The 17,252-nt window shown below is 39.2% G+C and overlaps 4 protein-coding genes across 4 annotated transcripts in view; all 4 read left to right on the plus strand.

The window, feature by feature from the left end:
- Window positions 1-240, plus strand: part of scpp7 (secretory calcium-binding phosphoprotein 7) — a 2,711-nt gene extending 2,471 nt beyond the window's left edge. Inside the window, exon 9 of the mRNA XM_071526305.1 lies at window positions 60-240. The gene's annotated coding sequence lies outside the window, so the exon portion shown is untranslated. The remainder of the gene's footprint in view (window positions 1-59) is intronic.
- Window positions 241-1,634: 1,394 nt separating this feature from the next.
- scpp5 (secretory calcium-binding phosphoprotein 5) lies at window positions 1,635-4,189 on the plus strand. The gene is made up of 11 exons (XM_071526284.1): window positions 1,635-1,695; window positions 1,813-1,887; window positions 2,040-2,099; window positions 2,316-2,384; window positions 2,542-2,589; window positions 2,703-2,774; window positions 3,052-3,081; window positions 3,192-3,227; window positions 3,339-3,380; window positions 3,486-3,569; window positions 3,749-4,189. The coding sequence occupies exons 2-11, from the start codon at window positions 1,834-1,836 to the stop codon at window positions 3,764-3,766; spliced, it is 513 nt and encodes a 170-aa protein (XP_071382385.1). The 5' UTR covers window positions 1,635-1,695; window positions 1,813-1,833; the 3' UTR covers window positions 3,767-4,189.
- Window positions 4,190-7,285: 3,096 nt separating this feature from the next.
- On the plus strand, window positions 7,286-9,857 carry enam (enamelin). Its single transcript, XM_071526300.1, has 8 exons — window positions 7,286-7,330; window positions 7,517-7,577; window positions 7,694-7,717; window positions 7,888-7,953; window positions 8,205-8,246; window positions 8,420-8,443; window positions 8,606-8,695; window positions 9,123-9,857. The coding sequence occupies exons 2-8, from the start codon at window positions 7,524-7,526 to the stop codon at window positions 9,606-9,608; spliced, it is 786 nt and encodes a 261-aa protein (XP_071382401.1). The 5' UTR covers window positions 7,286-7,330; window positions 7,517-7,523; the 3' UTR covers window positions 9,609-9,857.
- Window positions 9,858-10,695: 838 nt separating this feature from the next.
- cnga1a (cyclic nucleotide gated channel subunit alpha 1a) lies at window positions 10,696-15,181 on the plus strand. The gene is given in 8 exon segments (XM_071526273.1): window positions 10,696-10,816; window positions 11,654-11,767; window positions 11,893-11,980; window positions 12,356-12,468; window positions 12,562-12,666; window positions 13,061-13,167; window positions 13,328-13,938; window positions 14,052-15,181. Coding segments are annotated over 7 exon segments (2,049 nt in total). The 5' UTR covers window positions 10,696-10,816; window positions 11,654-11,675; the 3' UTR covers window positions 14,985-15,181.
- The last annotated feature ends 2,071 nt before the right edge of the window (window positions 15,182-17,252 follow it).

Consider the following 17,252-nt stretch of genomic DNA (forward strand, 5'->3'; position numbering starts at 1 on the left):
TAAGAACAGTACAGATGTGTTTGTGTCACTTATTTTTATTTGTGCTGTTTCCTATTCAGGTGACCGATGCCTTAAGACCGACCGTATCCCAGTGTGGAAGATGTCCTGCCAAAACTGCTTTTAGTTTCCCAAAGTAGGCTGTTCTTGGGGGAAATGGTGCTATGCTTTGTTGTATGGCGTTTTTTTCCCCCCAGTTTTTAGCTACTGCATTTCTCTCTCCTTGTTTTGTGTGTCAAGTTTGTTATCAGTAAGCTTGGTAATAAACATTATGAACTTATTCACTGAGTTTCGATTGTGCTGTTTACTTTAAATGAATATTGTTTGACGGGGATGAGAAAGTCACTTTCATAAAGTAATTAATTATAGATTACTGAGAACCTGTTTAAATGTGATCTCAATCCACTTTAATATTCAGGTAGTGGTAGTAGTACATAGTAGTATATAATAATAATAATAATAATTGATTACATTTATATAGCGCTTTTCTAGGTACTCAAAGCGCTTCACATATGATGGGGGGGGGGGTCTCAACTCATCCATAACTAGTGTATAACTTTCAGCTACTTGTGGATTTCTTTGCATCCAAAATCTATAGAATATACAGTAACCATAACCACAAACATGTTTTTTCAAGATATGCAAATTCAAGGTAATGTCCATAACATTGTAAAAAAAAACATTTTTTCCCCCTAAATTTTATTTTTTTTCCTGAGAAATCCAAGAGGCCATTACCTATTTATTTCACAAGTATGTGTAATCTGATTACTGTGTTATTTAAAAAAAAAGTAGCTGTAATGAATTACATTTACATTTTTGTATAGTCAGATTACTATAATCTCAGTGCAAGTCAAATCAAGTCAATATAGCCCTTTATCATAAGCTCTCAAAGGGCTTACATACAGTAGCACATACAGGACGATATCATATACATATCATATACCATACTACATATACATATACATCTTATACTGTATCTCTCGAAGGTCTTCACATTCAGTATACCATAGTTGCAGTAATCTGTAAAACAATATTTGAAGCTTATGCAAGCTTCAACCTGAAGTTACTTTGCTTTTGGATCAGTTAAGCCTGTTATTCATTTGAACAAGAACTTTTGGAGTTTCTATCTTTATCTACATACAGCACTTTTATCCTGAGTGGGTACATGCCAGTTGCCTGGATAGACTTGTCTTGGTAAATTTGTTCTGATCTACTATTGTCACAGTTGGGGTGTGGACAGAGAATAGGTTATTTTGCAGATGACTAGAAAACATTTCTACATTTACAACAGAAATGGACATAATATTACTATTTCTGGTATATATGCCAGAATACTGCAGTCTTGCAGCTGCAATAAAAATCTATGAAAATACTGTATGTCATGAACGGCATAATGAGGGGTGAGCATTGTGAAGGTGTGCGCTGTGCTAGACAGTGTAATCAACCGTAGTCTGCTATTACACAGAAAGTGGATCTGACCACTGGTCATTTACTAAAGCTCAAGACTAGACACCCATACCTACTCATTGGGTAACATCTTCTCTGATTGGCTGTAACATCTTCTCTGATTGGCTGTGAGATGAACTGGCACCCTATAAAAGCCCAAGTATCTCTGTGGAAAATATTATGAACTGACGATCATCTCCTTCATCCACACCATCCTCATCATCTTCATACTCTGTGCTTCTATCAGCGAAGGTGAGTTACCAAGAACTTCAAAATAAGTTCATGCATGCTTTTTCCCAACGGGATAGTAAAAATCCATTGGGAGTTTCATTGCATTTTCAAATGTATTGTTATTGAAACTGTCCGTAGGTCTTGTGCAATTCTGCAAAAATGCAACTTGCCATCCTGTGCCTCTGTCTGGCCAGCACAGTCTCTGCTGCACCAGTAAGTCTGAAACATAGACAAAGGCTCTCTCATGTCTTGGAGAGGTTGTTTTTTTTCCCAGATGGGGCAATTAAAAAAAAAAAAACCCCAAAAAAACCCATTTGATCTAACCATGTCTGTTTTTGTTCTAATATTTCTTTCTTCATCTGCAGTCTTTCTTTCATTACCTGCCTCATTATAGAGGTCTCAGACAACCAGCACCACCCACACAGGTAATAACTCATACTGTGGGTTGTTTAACTGTTGCTCTGTCTCCCTTACTTTCCTACATGCAAAATGAAGAAGATGCATAACATCCTCTTAAGAAAAGGTCCACATTGGAACAGATGCAGCATTAAAGAAAGATTGCCTTATTGTCTATTAACTATATATTGGCTATAAATACAGTATTCTACTTGAGTATAATCTAGGATCTTATTTCCATTCAGGTGAATAATGCTTACCCAGGTCAACCTCAACCGCAAACTGCAGTTCCCGCCCCCATCAGCATGGAAATAGTATGTCACACTCTTCCTCTCTCCATATGATCTTTCCCTGTAATTCACTGTCAATCCAGTAAGGTGCAGTGTTTATGCGATGGTCTACTTTCCTCCTGCTGTTAACACTGAATTCTGTTATGCATACTTTGATGGATATTTGTGCTTTTCTATGAAGGTGTTCCCCCCTACATTCACTGGCGGAGCCAGAGGTGGACTTGCACCGGTAAGCATACACCCACCACACTTTCCAGGAACATCCTTCTCTTTGACAAATTAGACTTAAAAAAAAAATCCCCCTTTTCATTCACTTTCATTTCTCTTTCTTTCCCTCTCAAGGGTTCCTTTCCCTCTCATGGGTTCATCAAATATTCCATACCTCAGGCTCCTGGTAGACAGAGTGTGGAACTTGTAAGTGTTGCTTCTCTTTTTTCCCCCTTAAGATTACAGGCATCATTGTGGCTTTGTGGCTGAAAAGCACAATCTCTTCAATTATTGCTCATGACAGCATGATTGGCACAACTTGTTGAATCATGACTTATTACTGACTACACCAAATTATAAACTAGAAAAAAGATTGTTCTTGACTCAGTGCAATTACTGTCATGTCTTACTTTTGTAAGACTTTTGTTTACTTCACATTACATCTCTTTGATATTGTTGTGTTCTTGTCTTTTCACATTTCAAGTACTACCCATATGACTTCACGCAGCAAAAGGTAAACATTTCACTTTGAGATAGAAAATAATAAATAATGCAAATATGAATTGACTACTGTATCATTTTAGTTGACACAGTAATGAGTGAAGCTACTTACTTTTGTTTTAGATGATGCCAATCCCTCCTCTACCGCAGATTCCAAACGTAAGACACCAAACATTTTAAATCCTTATGTGACCTATTACTGTTTTTTTTTATTTTTTTTATTTTGGCGGAAAGGTATTTTATTCACTGTCTTTTGTTGTGTTTTCACAGCTTCTCCCATTTGAATATGGTCCTCAGAATGTGCCCCAGCATGTGAGAAAAACAAAAAATATCATCTCAAAGTGTTTTGAAGATGTTGAAATGGACTCTTTGTGCTTCTTTCACTGTTCTCTTCTGAAGCTGTTGACTGTTTTTTAGATGCCCGCTTTTGATGCCAATCCTCCTCAATCCCAGGATCCTATGCAACCAGCTCAGCAGGACCAGCCCACGCAGACAAGCCAGGTACTCCCATATATTAACTTAAATATGTTTAGAATAATTCAATCTCATTTATACAGAGTGCTAATGCATGTACAGATATATAGTATAGCATTTGGAAATTAACTCCTCATATGTAGACTGTAGTGACTATATGTGAAATTAATAATATATTGTTTTGAAATATTTCTTTGTCTTTGCAGGTGCCAGTAAATGCATGAAGGAGAAATAGAAAGGAGGCAAGACGATTCCCTCAAGGCTAACATCTGGGCAATTGCAATGAAACACATGGCATTAAATGATTAGCAATTAATGTCTTTTTCTCTATTTTTTTTTTAAAGCTAAGCAAACAAAGAAGATAAAAAAAAGTAACCTTTTTCTAATTAGCATACTGTTGGACTTATATAGTGGACCAAATTATGGCAAGATTACCTGTGCAGCATGAAACATTAGTCTGAATCAGCCTGGAGAATTGCCTGCTTCCTTCAATAGTCTTGATAGACTGAACCTATTGTAGATCTGTTGACTCCAGCACTGTGTAATGTTAAGTATATAAGAAAATGTTCTGCATTATCTTCATTCATTTTGAATGTCTCACTTAAATGTCCTTTTCTTAGTGAATTAAAATCTACATTTTCAAGCAATTTTTTGCCTTTTTGTATTGTTTATATTTGATCAGATAGAAATAGACAAAATACTTGGTGACTTGTTTCAATACAAAGGTGTTTCCGCAGTGTTTAATGATATATTCACTCTTACTGAATACCATGGAAATATTAGAATAGACAGTAACTGACAATTGCCTCTGTGATAAATAAGGAGTAATAATAATCACTGAACACTCTGACCACTACAGACTGTCTGTATGGGGAATATACTGTATATGTATCCTGCAGAGATATATATTATGATTATGATGCATATAATTTGCCGCACTGGTTGAGCAAACTTCCCGTCAGAGGGATGTGACGGTCTCATAGCAGACAGATAAAGCTGCTGGTCTAATCATCCTTTTCCTCATCCTCTGCCCCGGGGACTCGGGCCTGTACCAACAGGCCTTCACATCAGCACTCTTTACTCTTTACACTCTCTTAAAAGAAAGACATATTGACAGGCGCCATACTCTCTATTTATGACTGTCTCCCCTTCTCAGGTTGTCTCGCCTGGAGCTTCGAATCATATACATTTTTCTCATATGTATCACCCACAGTTATAGCAGCTTTAAAAGGCAGAGCCTGGCTTGGCACAACTATGGTTTTTGTCCTGCACTTCCCTCAAGATGCACACACACACACACACATACACACACACACACACACACACATACACACGGTGCCACTAGAGACACTACTGGTCTGGATAGAAGAAGAGAGAAGGCAACATGGCTGGGGAAAATAAGCCATACAAGAGGTTAATGTCAAAACTTCTTTTTTTTTACATCTTCTTTGTGAATTTATACACATAACTGCTATATTATGAATGGTTTTATTTCCTAAACTTTTCACCAGATGTTCATCACTTGGTATTTAAAAAGTATGGATGATGGCATCTTCTATCAGAGTAGGTGTAACATTTTCCCAAGGCTGGATATCACATTTTGGAATAAAAGTGCTTTTATGTTGCCTTGCATGGCCTCTGACAAATAAATCAAAACACACCTGCCTGAGAAAGATCCAAGCTGTTGACTCATTCTTTATTTTTATTTGTATTTAATTATTTTCCAAGGTCAAAGGGACTTAAATGTCTGACTGAAACATGATAAGCCCTCACTATCAACTGAAGAGCAAGTAAAAAAAATGTGACTAAAAACCATTGTGTTTGTCAGTGTTTCATATGGCTATATATTAAATGTTGGGTTTACAACTGGATTCAATGATTCATTATTCTTCATCCAACAGTTTCAGTAAGCTGTTAAATGTGCAAGTCAAGCACATTTCACACTACAAATAAACTGTCTTGATAATTGAAATGCATATTCTTATAAATGTATTGATTCAGCAGGTGATGAGGTGAACTTCTTTTGACAAGCATGGGGAAATTATGTTGCTGCAGCAGCAACAGTAATAGGATTCAGCAAGGAAGAATAAAATAGAACATAAGCACATAAACAGAATATAAAATAAGCACTAAAACAGCAGAAATAATAGACAAATAAATTAATAAAACAGTAAAAGCAATAAAATAGAATAAAAACAATTGTGGGGTAATGTAAACATATGCTGCCGAAGTCGACTGTAAGAGTGGGAAGTTTGGGAAAGAGCAAGGATTACTAACATGTATGGATTTAATGAATGGAGTTACTTACAGATGTTACTACCAGTCTTGATTGCTTATTTAAATATGGATCACTAAATATGAAATATGTGATGTGAAGTATAAGTAAGAAAAAGTATATTTTTAGTAAAATATTTGTAGTAAAATATATGTACATATAAATATAAGTTTGTATAAATATGTATTTATATAATTATTAGTATTTATATAATCATCATCATAATTAAAAGTATTTAATTATGAGAATGTATGTAATGTAATGTACTTCTATAAAAACAAACATCAATATGTATACAGTTTGAAATAATGGAACCATTATGAAAATGTTGTAACATGCAGAATATAAATATATCAACATGTGAATCTGAGGAAGCAGATAACAAGTCTACAGAAAGCCACACATCTTTACAGAAAGTGCTTGTAATGTAATACTATAATAATAACAATATCTGAAGCCAACCTTCCTTATTGTTGGATCAAGAGCAGGCCTGTTCATCTTTCTAAAAATAAATACCTGTTTTTCTTTTCTACTGCAAATCAAAGCCTGAGCAATTTTCTTTACGTTGGCATAAAATTAAAGGCATTCTGTGGCAAATAAGGTTTTATCTTTACATCCCCTGCTCTCTCTCCTCTTTTTTCAGTGCAGCAGACAAAGGAAAAATGTCACCGGGTGCCAAGACAATAATAACGTTAAACATTTTGGAGGACTTATGAGGAGATCGCTATCTTATCTGTGCTGAAATTCATTAGCTCAGCATATTCGTGCTGAGGAATGTCTAGAATACAGTTTTGAAGATTACAGTGTTACGCGTTCATTATCTGGAACCGCAGTATGAACATAACAAATCTAGCATTTTCAAAATCACCATTGAGATGTACAGCGCACAACAAACAAGGATGTGTGAAAACCCAGACGCCACTGAAAAATATGTGTGTGTGTGTGTGTGTGTGTGTGTGTGTGTGAGGAAAAGCATGGTCAAGTGTCTGTACTCTAGTCTGCTGAGGTGTGCTGCTTCCTATCGCTGTCATGAATGTCTATCTAATAATTTTAATTAATTTTAATTTAATTTAATTGGGCTCCAGTGTATTTATCAAGACCATAGTTTTCAGTGAGACTTGATTTAACTTGGTGATCTTTATAAGTGTTTTGAAGTCTGACACGCTGTTCAGTTATTACCACCAGCTTTATGCCAATGTCAGCTTCATGCTCTCTTGTTTTTTTTTCAAAGTTTGGGTTTAGGGCAATTAAGAGGGGCATGTGTGCTAAGCATACTTGCACAGCATGTAATTAAACATAAGAGGGGCATAAAACCTACATGTCTTTTTCAGTTTTGAAGAGTAAGGACATTTCTCCAAACATCAGAGGTTTGCATGTTTTGCTGGATGCGAGCATGTGATTGGCTGTCACAGGTTGTTCAAGAGTATAAATGGCATCCATCTGAGAGAGGAAGTTAATCACTTTCTCTCCTCTGAACGACAGATCTTCAGCTGCTCCTGCCAAAGGGAAACAGGTGAGATGGAATTTGATATGGGAACAAGTGAAGATTGCTTAGAAATATAGTCCTGCAGATAGGTGTTGCAGCAAATTATGTTCATAGATGTTTTATTTACCCTTAAACTGAATTATAACTAATGACAAATTCTTAGTTATGATGCATCCATGTCTCTGTCTCTCTGTCTGTCCATCTGTCTTCCAGGACAATCATGATGTCAGTGGTGTTTCTGATGTGCCTGCTGGGCGCTACCCTCGCCGCCCCTGTAAGTTTCTCCTAAACATCATGTGTCATTGAGTTTGGTGACTGGTGCCTTTTTCAATATTTAAACACTGTTGTTCTGTTATTGTCTCTTGCTCACTTCCCCTCCTTGGCTTACAGGCTCAGGAGAGTGGAAGCAATGAGGTAAGAGGATTTTTCTTTTTTTTTGCTTTTCCATGAAATTTTGTTCCTCTCCACCATGGCATGTCACATCATGTTTTTGTCACGTCATGAAACGTACGATAGGTTTCTGTGAGAGAGAGAGATGATAATTGGCTTAATTACATGTCTGGAGTTGCCTGGTATTTCTTCAGCAGGTTGCAGCACATGCTAATGCGGCCCTGAGGTGGATGGAGATGTACAGGCTCTACCAGCAGCAGGTTAGCGAGTGGTCATTTTGTTTTCCAAAAAGTACACAGATCACGGGTGAATAAAGAGTTAGATGAACCAAGACATGAAGGAAAATTGTATGACATGAACTAAGCTATAAACAGTTTAAAGGAGATACAGTGGGGCTAATTCGTGGTTGCTCAATACCAGACTCTAATCTCATTAATTAACAAGGGTTCATAGATTAAGGAATCCGAACGAATGAAGTTGCATTATTCCCATTGTATCTGTCTGTATCCAGGGAGCAGCTGGCAACCCCTTCCTCCCTGCAGCTGGCGGCGCAGTAAGTTTCTTTCTACTTCCCTTGTAAAACCCTGTCTAACATGTGAATGTGTCTTTGGTAGATACAAATGGAATAAATCACTCAATTTCATGTAGAATATATCATAAACTGAGCTCTGTTGTCATTGCTGCTGTTGATCTCTTATTTATTCATTCTGTTATTTATCTATACAGGGTGCACCAGCTGTGCCACCAATTGTAAGTACACATTGTAGTGTATGCAACATCAAATCAAAACATTCATGAATTTTTACCATAGTAAATAATGATGTGAAATAATGCATTTTCCTTATAATAGAACTTGCTTTCTCATATAGAATTCTATACGCTGTTTGAGTTAAAAGTGTGTGACTTGCACAGGTGGATGTTGCAGCAGCTCAGCCTGTGAACCTGCCCCCTCCCCCCCCACCTCCCATGCCTGCTGGAGACGGATCAGATGAAGAGACAGTGGTGAGCAGACTTCCTCATGTCACACTGAACAGATTTAATGTTGCTTACTTTTTCTCCTTCTTTGGAAAAGAGTAAAGCATCTAATTTGATCTCTGCTCCAAGATGTATTCCAGTTAGGAATCATTCATATCACATGTTTAAGCATTGATTGCAGACAAATGGCAATACAGTTAGCTCCTGCTGCAGGTGTCAAATATAAGAAGAAACATACATAATGATTTGCCATGCAGGGACCACTAAAACACTCCCCATGGATCCATATTTAGCAGAGACAAGGAGGGCTGAGGCTGCAGTGGTCATTATAAAAACAGCATAGCAGCAAAGTAGCATGCTGCCATTCACTGTAATGATCTTAGTTAAACAGATAACCAAATGTATACGGACTGTATGTATGTCAAGTCTAAATCATATCCTTCCCATCTCCCAGCCACAGTATGGATTCTTTGGCTACCCCGCCCCCAACGGTGCAGCACCTGTCGCCCCCGCTGCCCCCCTAAACTCTGATGAGGCTGGTGAGGACGCTGCAGCGGAGGAGGCCGAGGCGGCCGAGGCCGAGCCGGCCGCGGCCGAGGGAGCGCAGGCGGAGGTAGCCGCAGAGCCGGCAGCCGATCCTGCAGCTGCTGTCGAGCCGGCTGTCGGTGTCGAGGCCCCTGTTGATGTTGCGGCGGTTGATGCAGCCGCTGTGGATGTCGCTCCTGTGGACGTGGCTCCTGTGGACGTGGCTCCTGTGGATGTGGCACCTGTAGATGTTGCACCTGTAGATGTGTCCCCTGTTGACGTTGTCCCAGTAGATGTCGCTGTCCCTGCCAGTGTTGATGTCCCTGCTGCTTTTGATGCTGGTGCCACCGATGTCATTGCTGCTGAGTTTGACACCACTGGAATGGCAGCCCCTGCAGTTCCTGCTGCTCCATAGTTGGAGATGATTTCCTCGTGTTAGCAACCTGAGTGTTCCTGTCCCATAGTTGGAAACTTGTTGCTTGGATGTCACTTGTTGATCAGGGACTGAAGAAATGTTTGAATTGTTGTAATACAATGAAACAAATTCTGTGATGTGCTTTGTGGGACTAAACTTGTAATGTCTGTGTGCAATCAAGAATTTGATAATTCTTTTATCTTATCGCTTTGTACTTTTTTCTATCTTTAATTAAAAACGCTTTTCACCATGCTGTACTTGACATTTGCTTTTGTTTTATTGGTCATGAAATTCATCAACAAGGTATCATTGCAAGTGAGAGAGTTTGGGGAAACAAGATAACATTATAATGCAACTCATATTCCCTATTTATTTGCCAAAATGATGCCATGCAAGATGCAAGCCATTACACATACAGAGATCCTAGTCAACTGAAACATGCGCAGTGAAATTTTTGGAGTAAAATTGCAAGTACCACAGCAGCCAACAGGAAGAGCCACTGAACCACAGGATGTCTGTACTACTCCAGAGAGAATAGCTTGCTGTAGGACACACCACCACACTGATACAGGTTCAGATTACATTACAGTCTGCTTTTTATTAATGTAAAATAAAACAGATCCACCTGATCTCAAATCTGTAGTGGGGAAAATAACACTGGCATGCTCTACCTGGTATGCTATAATAGGATCAGAGGTGGATATGGTAGAGTGCTGACTGAGCAGGAGAGAGAGAGGGGGGGGGGGGTTAAAGCTGTCCTGCGAGTGGACTAAATCTTCTATTCTCCCACAACTTGCAGAACAATTATAGCTTTCACTGATAAAACTAGAAAAACTAGAAGTGTCAAGAAAAAAATCATCCCTCGGAACTGGTTAACCAAGGGTTGTCCATGTTGCACTGAACATACGTCGTCCCCCATCCCCAGTGTAGTTGACAAGTAATGAGGATGAGTGACTTCGCCTCTCCTGCTTTCATCATTCTCTAATCCACAAATCCTTCTCAGGGTCACCAAGACTCCATGACACAGTTAGTTAGACTCAATGCTTAGGTGTCAGATGTCTTGCTATATTTTAATATTATTTTAATCAGCATCAGATGATTGACACGGTAAATACACTGCTATTGTAAGCAGAGAGGTTCCAGATTCCCAAAGAGCGCTTAAGGAGCTAAGGAATATGGTCTTTGCATTACATTAACCGGTGGAAAAGGTAAGTTCACTTACATGAAGCCTCATGCATTTCATTTCATCAGTTCACAATGTTGGCATACTGTATATGGAAGCTTTCTGTGTGACAGTAAATTACGCAACCTGAATACATGTGTCACAAAATAATATATGTATCTAATTTGAGGGAAATCTACCTGCTTATCATACAGCTGTTACATAACAACTCAAGTCAGTACTTCAGGGTATTTCATGCTGTTTACCTCTGGCTAGTCAACCCTATATACACTCACCAAGCACTTTATTAGGAACACCTTACTAATACTGGTTAGGTATCAGCTTTCAGCTCAATGTCAACTGGCTACCAAAGTGCCATCGGCCTCCAGGTTGGACGTGTTGTGCATTTTGAGATGCTTTTCTGCTCACCACAGTTGTAAAGAGGTTATCTGAGTTACTGTAGTCTTTCTGTCAGCTTCAACCAGTCTGGCCATTCCCCTCTGACCTCTCTCATCAACAAGGTGTTTCCGTCCGCAGAACTGCGGACTGGATGTTTTTTTGTTTTTCGCACCATTCTGTGTAAACTCTAGAGACTGCTGTGTGTGAAAATCCCAGGAGATCAGCAGTTTTAGAAATACTCAAACCAGCCCATCTGGCACCAACAACCATGCCACGGTCAAAGTCACTGAGATCACATTTTTTCCCCATTCTGATGTTTGATGTGAACATGAACTGAAGCTGCTGACCTGTATCTGCATGATCTTATGCATCTGCTGCCACATGAATATCTGATTGAATAATTGCATGAATATGAAGGTGTACAGGTGTTCCTAATAAAGTGCTCTGTGAGTGTACATTACTACTTATGGTTTATGTTTGACAGGCTAGTCTACTGATCTGCTGCCATGGCCACTTCCAGCAGCCTTCCCCATACTGTGCCATCTCGCATTGCACCACAAATTGCCACAGACGGTGAAGAGCACAGCGAGGATGACTTGTAAGCAATGCTCCATGGACATGTTGAATTCAATTTCATACAGCAGGCTTACAGTACATTAATGACAAAGAACAATTATTTGCCAGTTAATTAACATTATGTATAATGTGTTGTGCGTTTCACAGAAGTGGACGTCATTCAAATCCTTACCGTCTGTTCAATGTGAACAACAGTAATAACAATGAAGAAGAAGACGAAGAAGAAGAAGAGTGAGTACGATAACACTAGAACCCTAACAAGATAATTCAGGCTTTTATAAATTTTCTCTTTGACAGATTTTCTCTCTCTTTTCTCTTACTTCTCTTTGTATCTCAAAGACCTTTTCAGGATGCCTATTAAATATATTTGTTAATCCTTTTCAATGGAGAAAAAGAAAAAAGAGAAGAAAGAGAATAGGGAGAAGAAAGAGTAATTATTTTATATTAACAACCATTAAGTAAATGTTTGTTTAAAGAATGTTTGATTCTCAGTACTCACCAATGCATTCATGCATATTTCAGAAAGGAGAAGGAAAGCAAAGAAGAGAAGGAAGAAAAGGAGGCAAAAGAGAAGGAAGAAAAGGAGGCAAAGGAGAAGGAAGAAAAGGAGGCAAAAGAGAAGGAAGAAAAGGAGGCAAAGGAGAAGGAAGAAAAGGAAGCAAAGGAGAAGGAAGAAAAAGAAAAGAAGGAAAAAGAGGAAAAAGAAAAGAAGGAAAAGGAAAAGTAAGTTCAACATTCAGGACTAGTTCCTTCAAATCTTCAAATGTGCCATCAATTTCAGTTCTGAATTCACCCATGCTGCCTCTTTCTTCATAGGCCCAAAGAACTGTTTGTTATAAACCCCGCTGGGAATTTGTACTACAACTGGCTATTCATCATCACAATGCCAGTCATGTACAACTGGACCATGATCATAGCCAGGTAACAAATTAAATCAATAATTCTGAGCTTCTTGTTCACCTCTGCAATTTCCAATAGTCCATATTACATCCTTGTCAATATGAAGCCATAACAAATTGTTGGAATTTAGCAGTGTACTCATTTGCTGCAGAGAATTAGCTACCTTGTTCTTGCAGCCAGTAGCTTTCATAACTGACTACAATTTCCTTGATTTTATGAGGGATCACGTTGATAGTATAGTTTGTATTGTAGTGTGAGATCAATGAGCTTGGCACCAAATCAGATTCATACTTGCATACAGTATGGCACAGTGTGATATAAAGGTGCAAATAAGGAAATGCCAGTAGAATTGCTGACCATTATAAGTTAGAAAATGCACTCACTGCTTATATACATGGCCTTCTCTTTCATTCAGGGCTTGTTTTGAGGAGCTGCAGCATAACTACTTAATTTACTGGGTTGTTTTGGACTACACCTCAGACGTAATCTACATTGCTGATATGCTCTTCAGGACCAGAACAGGTGAGATACTGAAATAAGCCTCATATTCTGTAACAACCTTTGAAAATATGATGAGCATTTTATATGTACATATACATTATTTTAATTCCCAGATTTTCCCTGGATGTTTGTCTTTCTTTCATGCAGAATATGCATCTATCTTGTACCTCTTTTAATGCAGGTTACCTTGAGCAAGGCCTGATGGTGAAAGACAAGAAGCTGCTGCGGGACCGCTACGTCAACAGCTTCCAGTTCCGTCTGGATGTGGTCTCCATGCTTCCCACCGACATCTTCTATATCTTCCTGGGCGCCGACTACCCAGAGATCCGCATCAACAAGCTACTGAGAATTGGCCGCATGCTGGAGTTCTTCACAAAGACAGAGACTAAAACCAACTACCCCAACATCTTCCGCATTGGAAACCTGATCATGTACATCATCATCATCATCCATTGGAATGCTTGCCTATACTTCTCCTTCTCCAAGGCGATTGGTTTTGGCGCTGATGACTGGGTTTACCCAGCTCTGGATGATCCTGATGAGCCTGCGTTTGGGCTGCCCATGAGGAAGTACTCCTTCAGCCTGTACTGGTCCACGCTGACCCTGACCACCATTGGAGAAACCCCACCACCAGCGCTGGACTCAGAGTTCCTCTTCCACGTGGTGGACTTCCTAGTTGGGGTCCTGATCTTTGCCACCATTGTGGGAAACATTGCTACCATGATCTCCAACATGAATGCCGCCCAAGCCCAGTTTCAGGCCCGCATCGATAACATCAAGCAGTACATGCAGGTAGGGGACCTACTTTTCTCCACTCAAAAAGCTGGAAAACAGAACAATGAATTAGCACATGAATCTTTTCTCTGTTTATATTCTGAATGTTATTGGTTCCCTTTCCTTTATAGGTGCGGAAGGTCAGCAAGGATCTTGAGCTGCGGGTCATCAAGTGGTTTGACTACCTGTGGAATAACGGCAAAGCACAGGATGAAAGGGAGGTGCTGAGGTATCTACCAGACAAGCTGAAGGCTGAGATTGCCATCCAAGTTCACATGGAGACACTGAAGAAAGTCCGCATCTTTGCAGACTGTGAGGCTGGCCTGCTGATTGAGCTGGTGCTGAAGCTTCGGCCCCAGGTGTTCAGCCCTGGAGATTACATCTGCAAGAAGGGCGATATTGGCCGTGAAATGTACATCATCAAAGACGGAAAACTTGCGGTTGTTGCTGATGATGGGGTTACACAGTTTGTTGTCCTGGGCAGCGGCAGCTATTTTGGTGAGATTAGTATCCTTAATATCAAAGGCAGCAAAGCAGGCAACCGGCGAACGGCCAACATCCGTAGCATCGGATACTCAGATCTCTTCTGCCTGTCTAAGGATGACCTGATGGAGTCGCTAACAGAGTATCCCGACGCCAAAGGCATGCTGGAGGAGAAAGGCCGGCAGATCCTGATGAAGGACGGCCTGATAGAACTGGACCCGGCCATGATCATGCCTGAGACCCAGGAGCTGGAGGAGAAGGTGAACCGTCTGTACAGCACTATGGAGCTGATGCAGACCAAGCTGAAGAAGCTTCTGGGAAATTACAAGAACACTCAGAAGACCCTAAGACATCGCATCACTGACCTGGAGCGTCTGACAGGAGAAGAGGTGGAGGAAGATGAGGAGGATGTAGAGGAGAAAAAGGAAGAGGTGGTGGTGGAAGAGGAGAAGAAGGAAGAGGAGAAAAAAGATGAAGAGGACGAAAAAGGTGGGGAGGCTAAAGAAGGGGAGGAGAAAGGTGAGGAGGCAAAGGAAGAGGAGGAAAAAGATGAGGCAACTACAGAGGAAGAGAAAAAATAAATGCATCGCATCTGTAAAACTCCAAGCACTTTTCTATCTAGCCACAATCGAATCTTTCAAATGAAAAAATCTTTTGCACTGGACTTGCTTGTTAAATGATTCACAGATCAATATGAACTGCAAAAGACATAAAAAAACAAAGTAGGAAAAACTAGAGACTGGTTGAAATACCTACTGGAACTTCTTCCATAAGGTATTGGCATATTATACATGTTTACAAATAAAGATTGAAGAGAGTAATACAGTGAATAATTATTGAGCGAGCCAAAGACAATGCCAACATTCAAATAAAAATATTGAAATCAGTTGTCCTATATATTGTGTTTGTCAGTATGATGTATTGTGATTCCCATGACTGAGTATCATGCGTTTCTATATCATCAAAGACGGAAAACTTGATGATGGGATTACACAGTTTGTTGTCGCAAAAAGTTGAGAAAAAGGAAGAGAGGGTGGTGGAAGAGAAGAAGGAAGAGGAGAAAAAACATGAAGAGGACGAAAAAGGTGGGGAGGCTAAAGAAGGGGAGGAGAAAGGTGAGGAGGCAAAGGAAGATGGAAGAAAAAGGTGAGGAGAGAAGAAGAGGAAAAAGTTGAGGAGATAAAGGAGGAGGAGAAAAAGATGAGGTAACTACAGAGGAAGAGAAAAAATCCATAGCTTCTGTAAAACTCCAAGCACTTTTCTAGCCACAATCAAATCTTTCAAATGAAAAAATCTTTTGCACTGGACTTGCTTGTTAAATGATTCACAGATCAATATGAACTGCAACAGACTTAAAAAAAAAAAAAAAAAGTAGGAAAAACTAGAAACTGGTTGTAATACCTACTGGAACTTCTTCCATAAGGTATTGGCATATTGTACATGTTTACAAATAAAAATTGAAGAGAGTAATACAGTGAATAAATAAAGCCAAAGACAATGACAACAGTCAAATAAAAATATTGAATTCAGTTGTTGTGTATTGTAATTTTGTGTAATATAAAAATTGTGTAATGTATTGTAATTTCCATGACTGGGTTTCATGCGTTTCTGTCCTATATAATCTCATAGCATCTACTTTCCCACTCTTGCAGTATAGGCTTTTGCCCACATGAGGGTAATAAATAGCAAAGAATTACAGATAAGCACACAGCAACGCTCACCAGTAAATGTGTTTATACGTCAAGTAATTTGGAAAGCTCTGGGGCTGCCCCATCGTTTTCCAAATGGTTACATCAATAAATAATTTGAGAACTGAAGGTGACTAAACAAAAGCAGATGGAAGACGTATTTTGGTCATAGGCTGGGTGGATAAGGAAATAATCTCATCTATTGTTTGCACTTTACAGAGAAACTGGCATGTTCCTTTAAATCACCAAAGAAGAAGATAGTGTAATGAGGTTTCTTCGTCCATACAGACTATCAGTGTTGAATATAACCATCTGTACTATATTGTGCCACCTGGTGTACTAACATGACACCTTTGCTTGTTAGATTTTCTTGTTATTTTTCCATTTGTAAAAATGGAATATTATGAAAATAACTGAACCTTCCTACTTCGCGTGTGTTGCTTTCAAACTGAAAAGGTGTTCAGGTCATGCACAGATACCTTTCTGAGCCAGAACACTAACAGCATGTCAGCTATGGCTGCTATAACAATGCTTTATCATGCAATTATCTTTTCTATAGGGCTTTACATTTCCTCTTCAACATTCAAATATGTTTACCCTTTGCCCTTGAAGCGCTGACAGGTAGAAGTGAACAGTACTTTACAGCCAAGAGTTGAGTTGCTCTCGCCCTTTAATCTGTTCTCACACACAAATGTACAGCTGCAGTGCCAATTAATTAGAAAAAATGGAAAAGGTTACTACTACTGATATTCTGGAGATATTGTTCTGGGGTTCTCGTCCCTGGTTTCCTAGTAAAATCAGTAGTAAAATAATAGTGAAATGCCATTTAAGTCTAAGCTCAAAAAGAAATTCTACAAAGTCAATCTCTAATTCATTACCAATAAAGGCCAGCTCGGTAACCCTTCCTTTTACAGTCCCCTAATTACTAAGTATTTACCTGGTACATATATGGTAAATTATAGTATATTATTGGGTAATTACCACTGTAAATAAGTAGGTAAATACAGAGAAACTACAGCTGAAATATTAAGAAAAACCTCCACTATTACCCATCAACTCAACTAAGTACCATGTAGTTGTGACCGTTTTAGGTTGGTAATAACTCAGATATAATTGCGCACTTCCTAGGAAAGTAGGCAACCAATTCTTAGAAACACCTCC

Source organism: Centroberyx affinis, unplaced genomic scaffold (assembly GCF_046629955.1).
Source record: "Centroberyx affinis isolate AG114_WGS23_722 - 3 ecotype Tasmania unplaced genomic scaffold, CSIRO-AGI_Caff_v1 ptg001396l_1, whole genome shotgun sequence".
Taxonomy (NCBI): Eukaryota; Metazoa; Chordata; class Actinopteri; order Beryciformes; family Berycidae; genus Centroberyx; species Centroberyx affinis.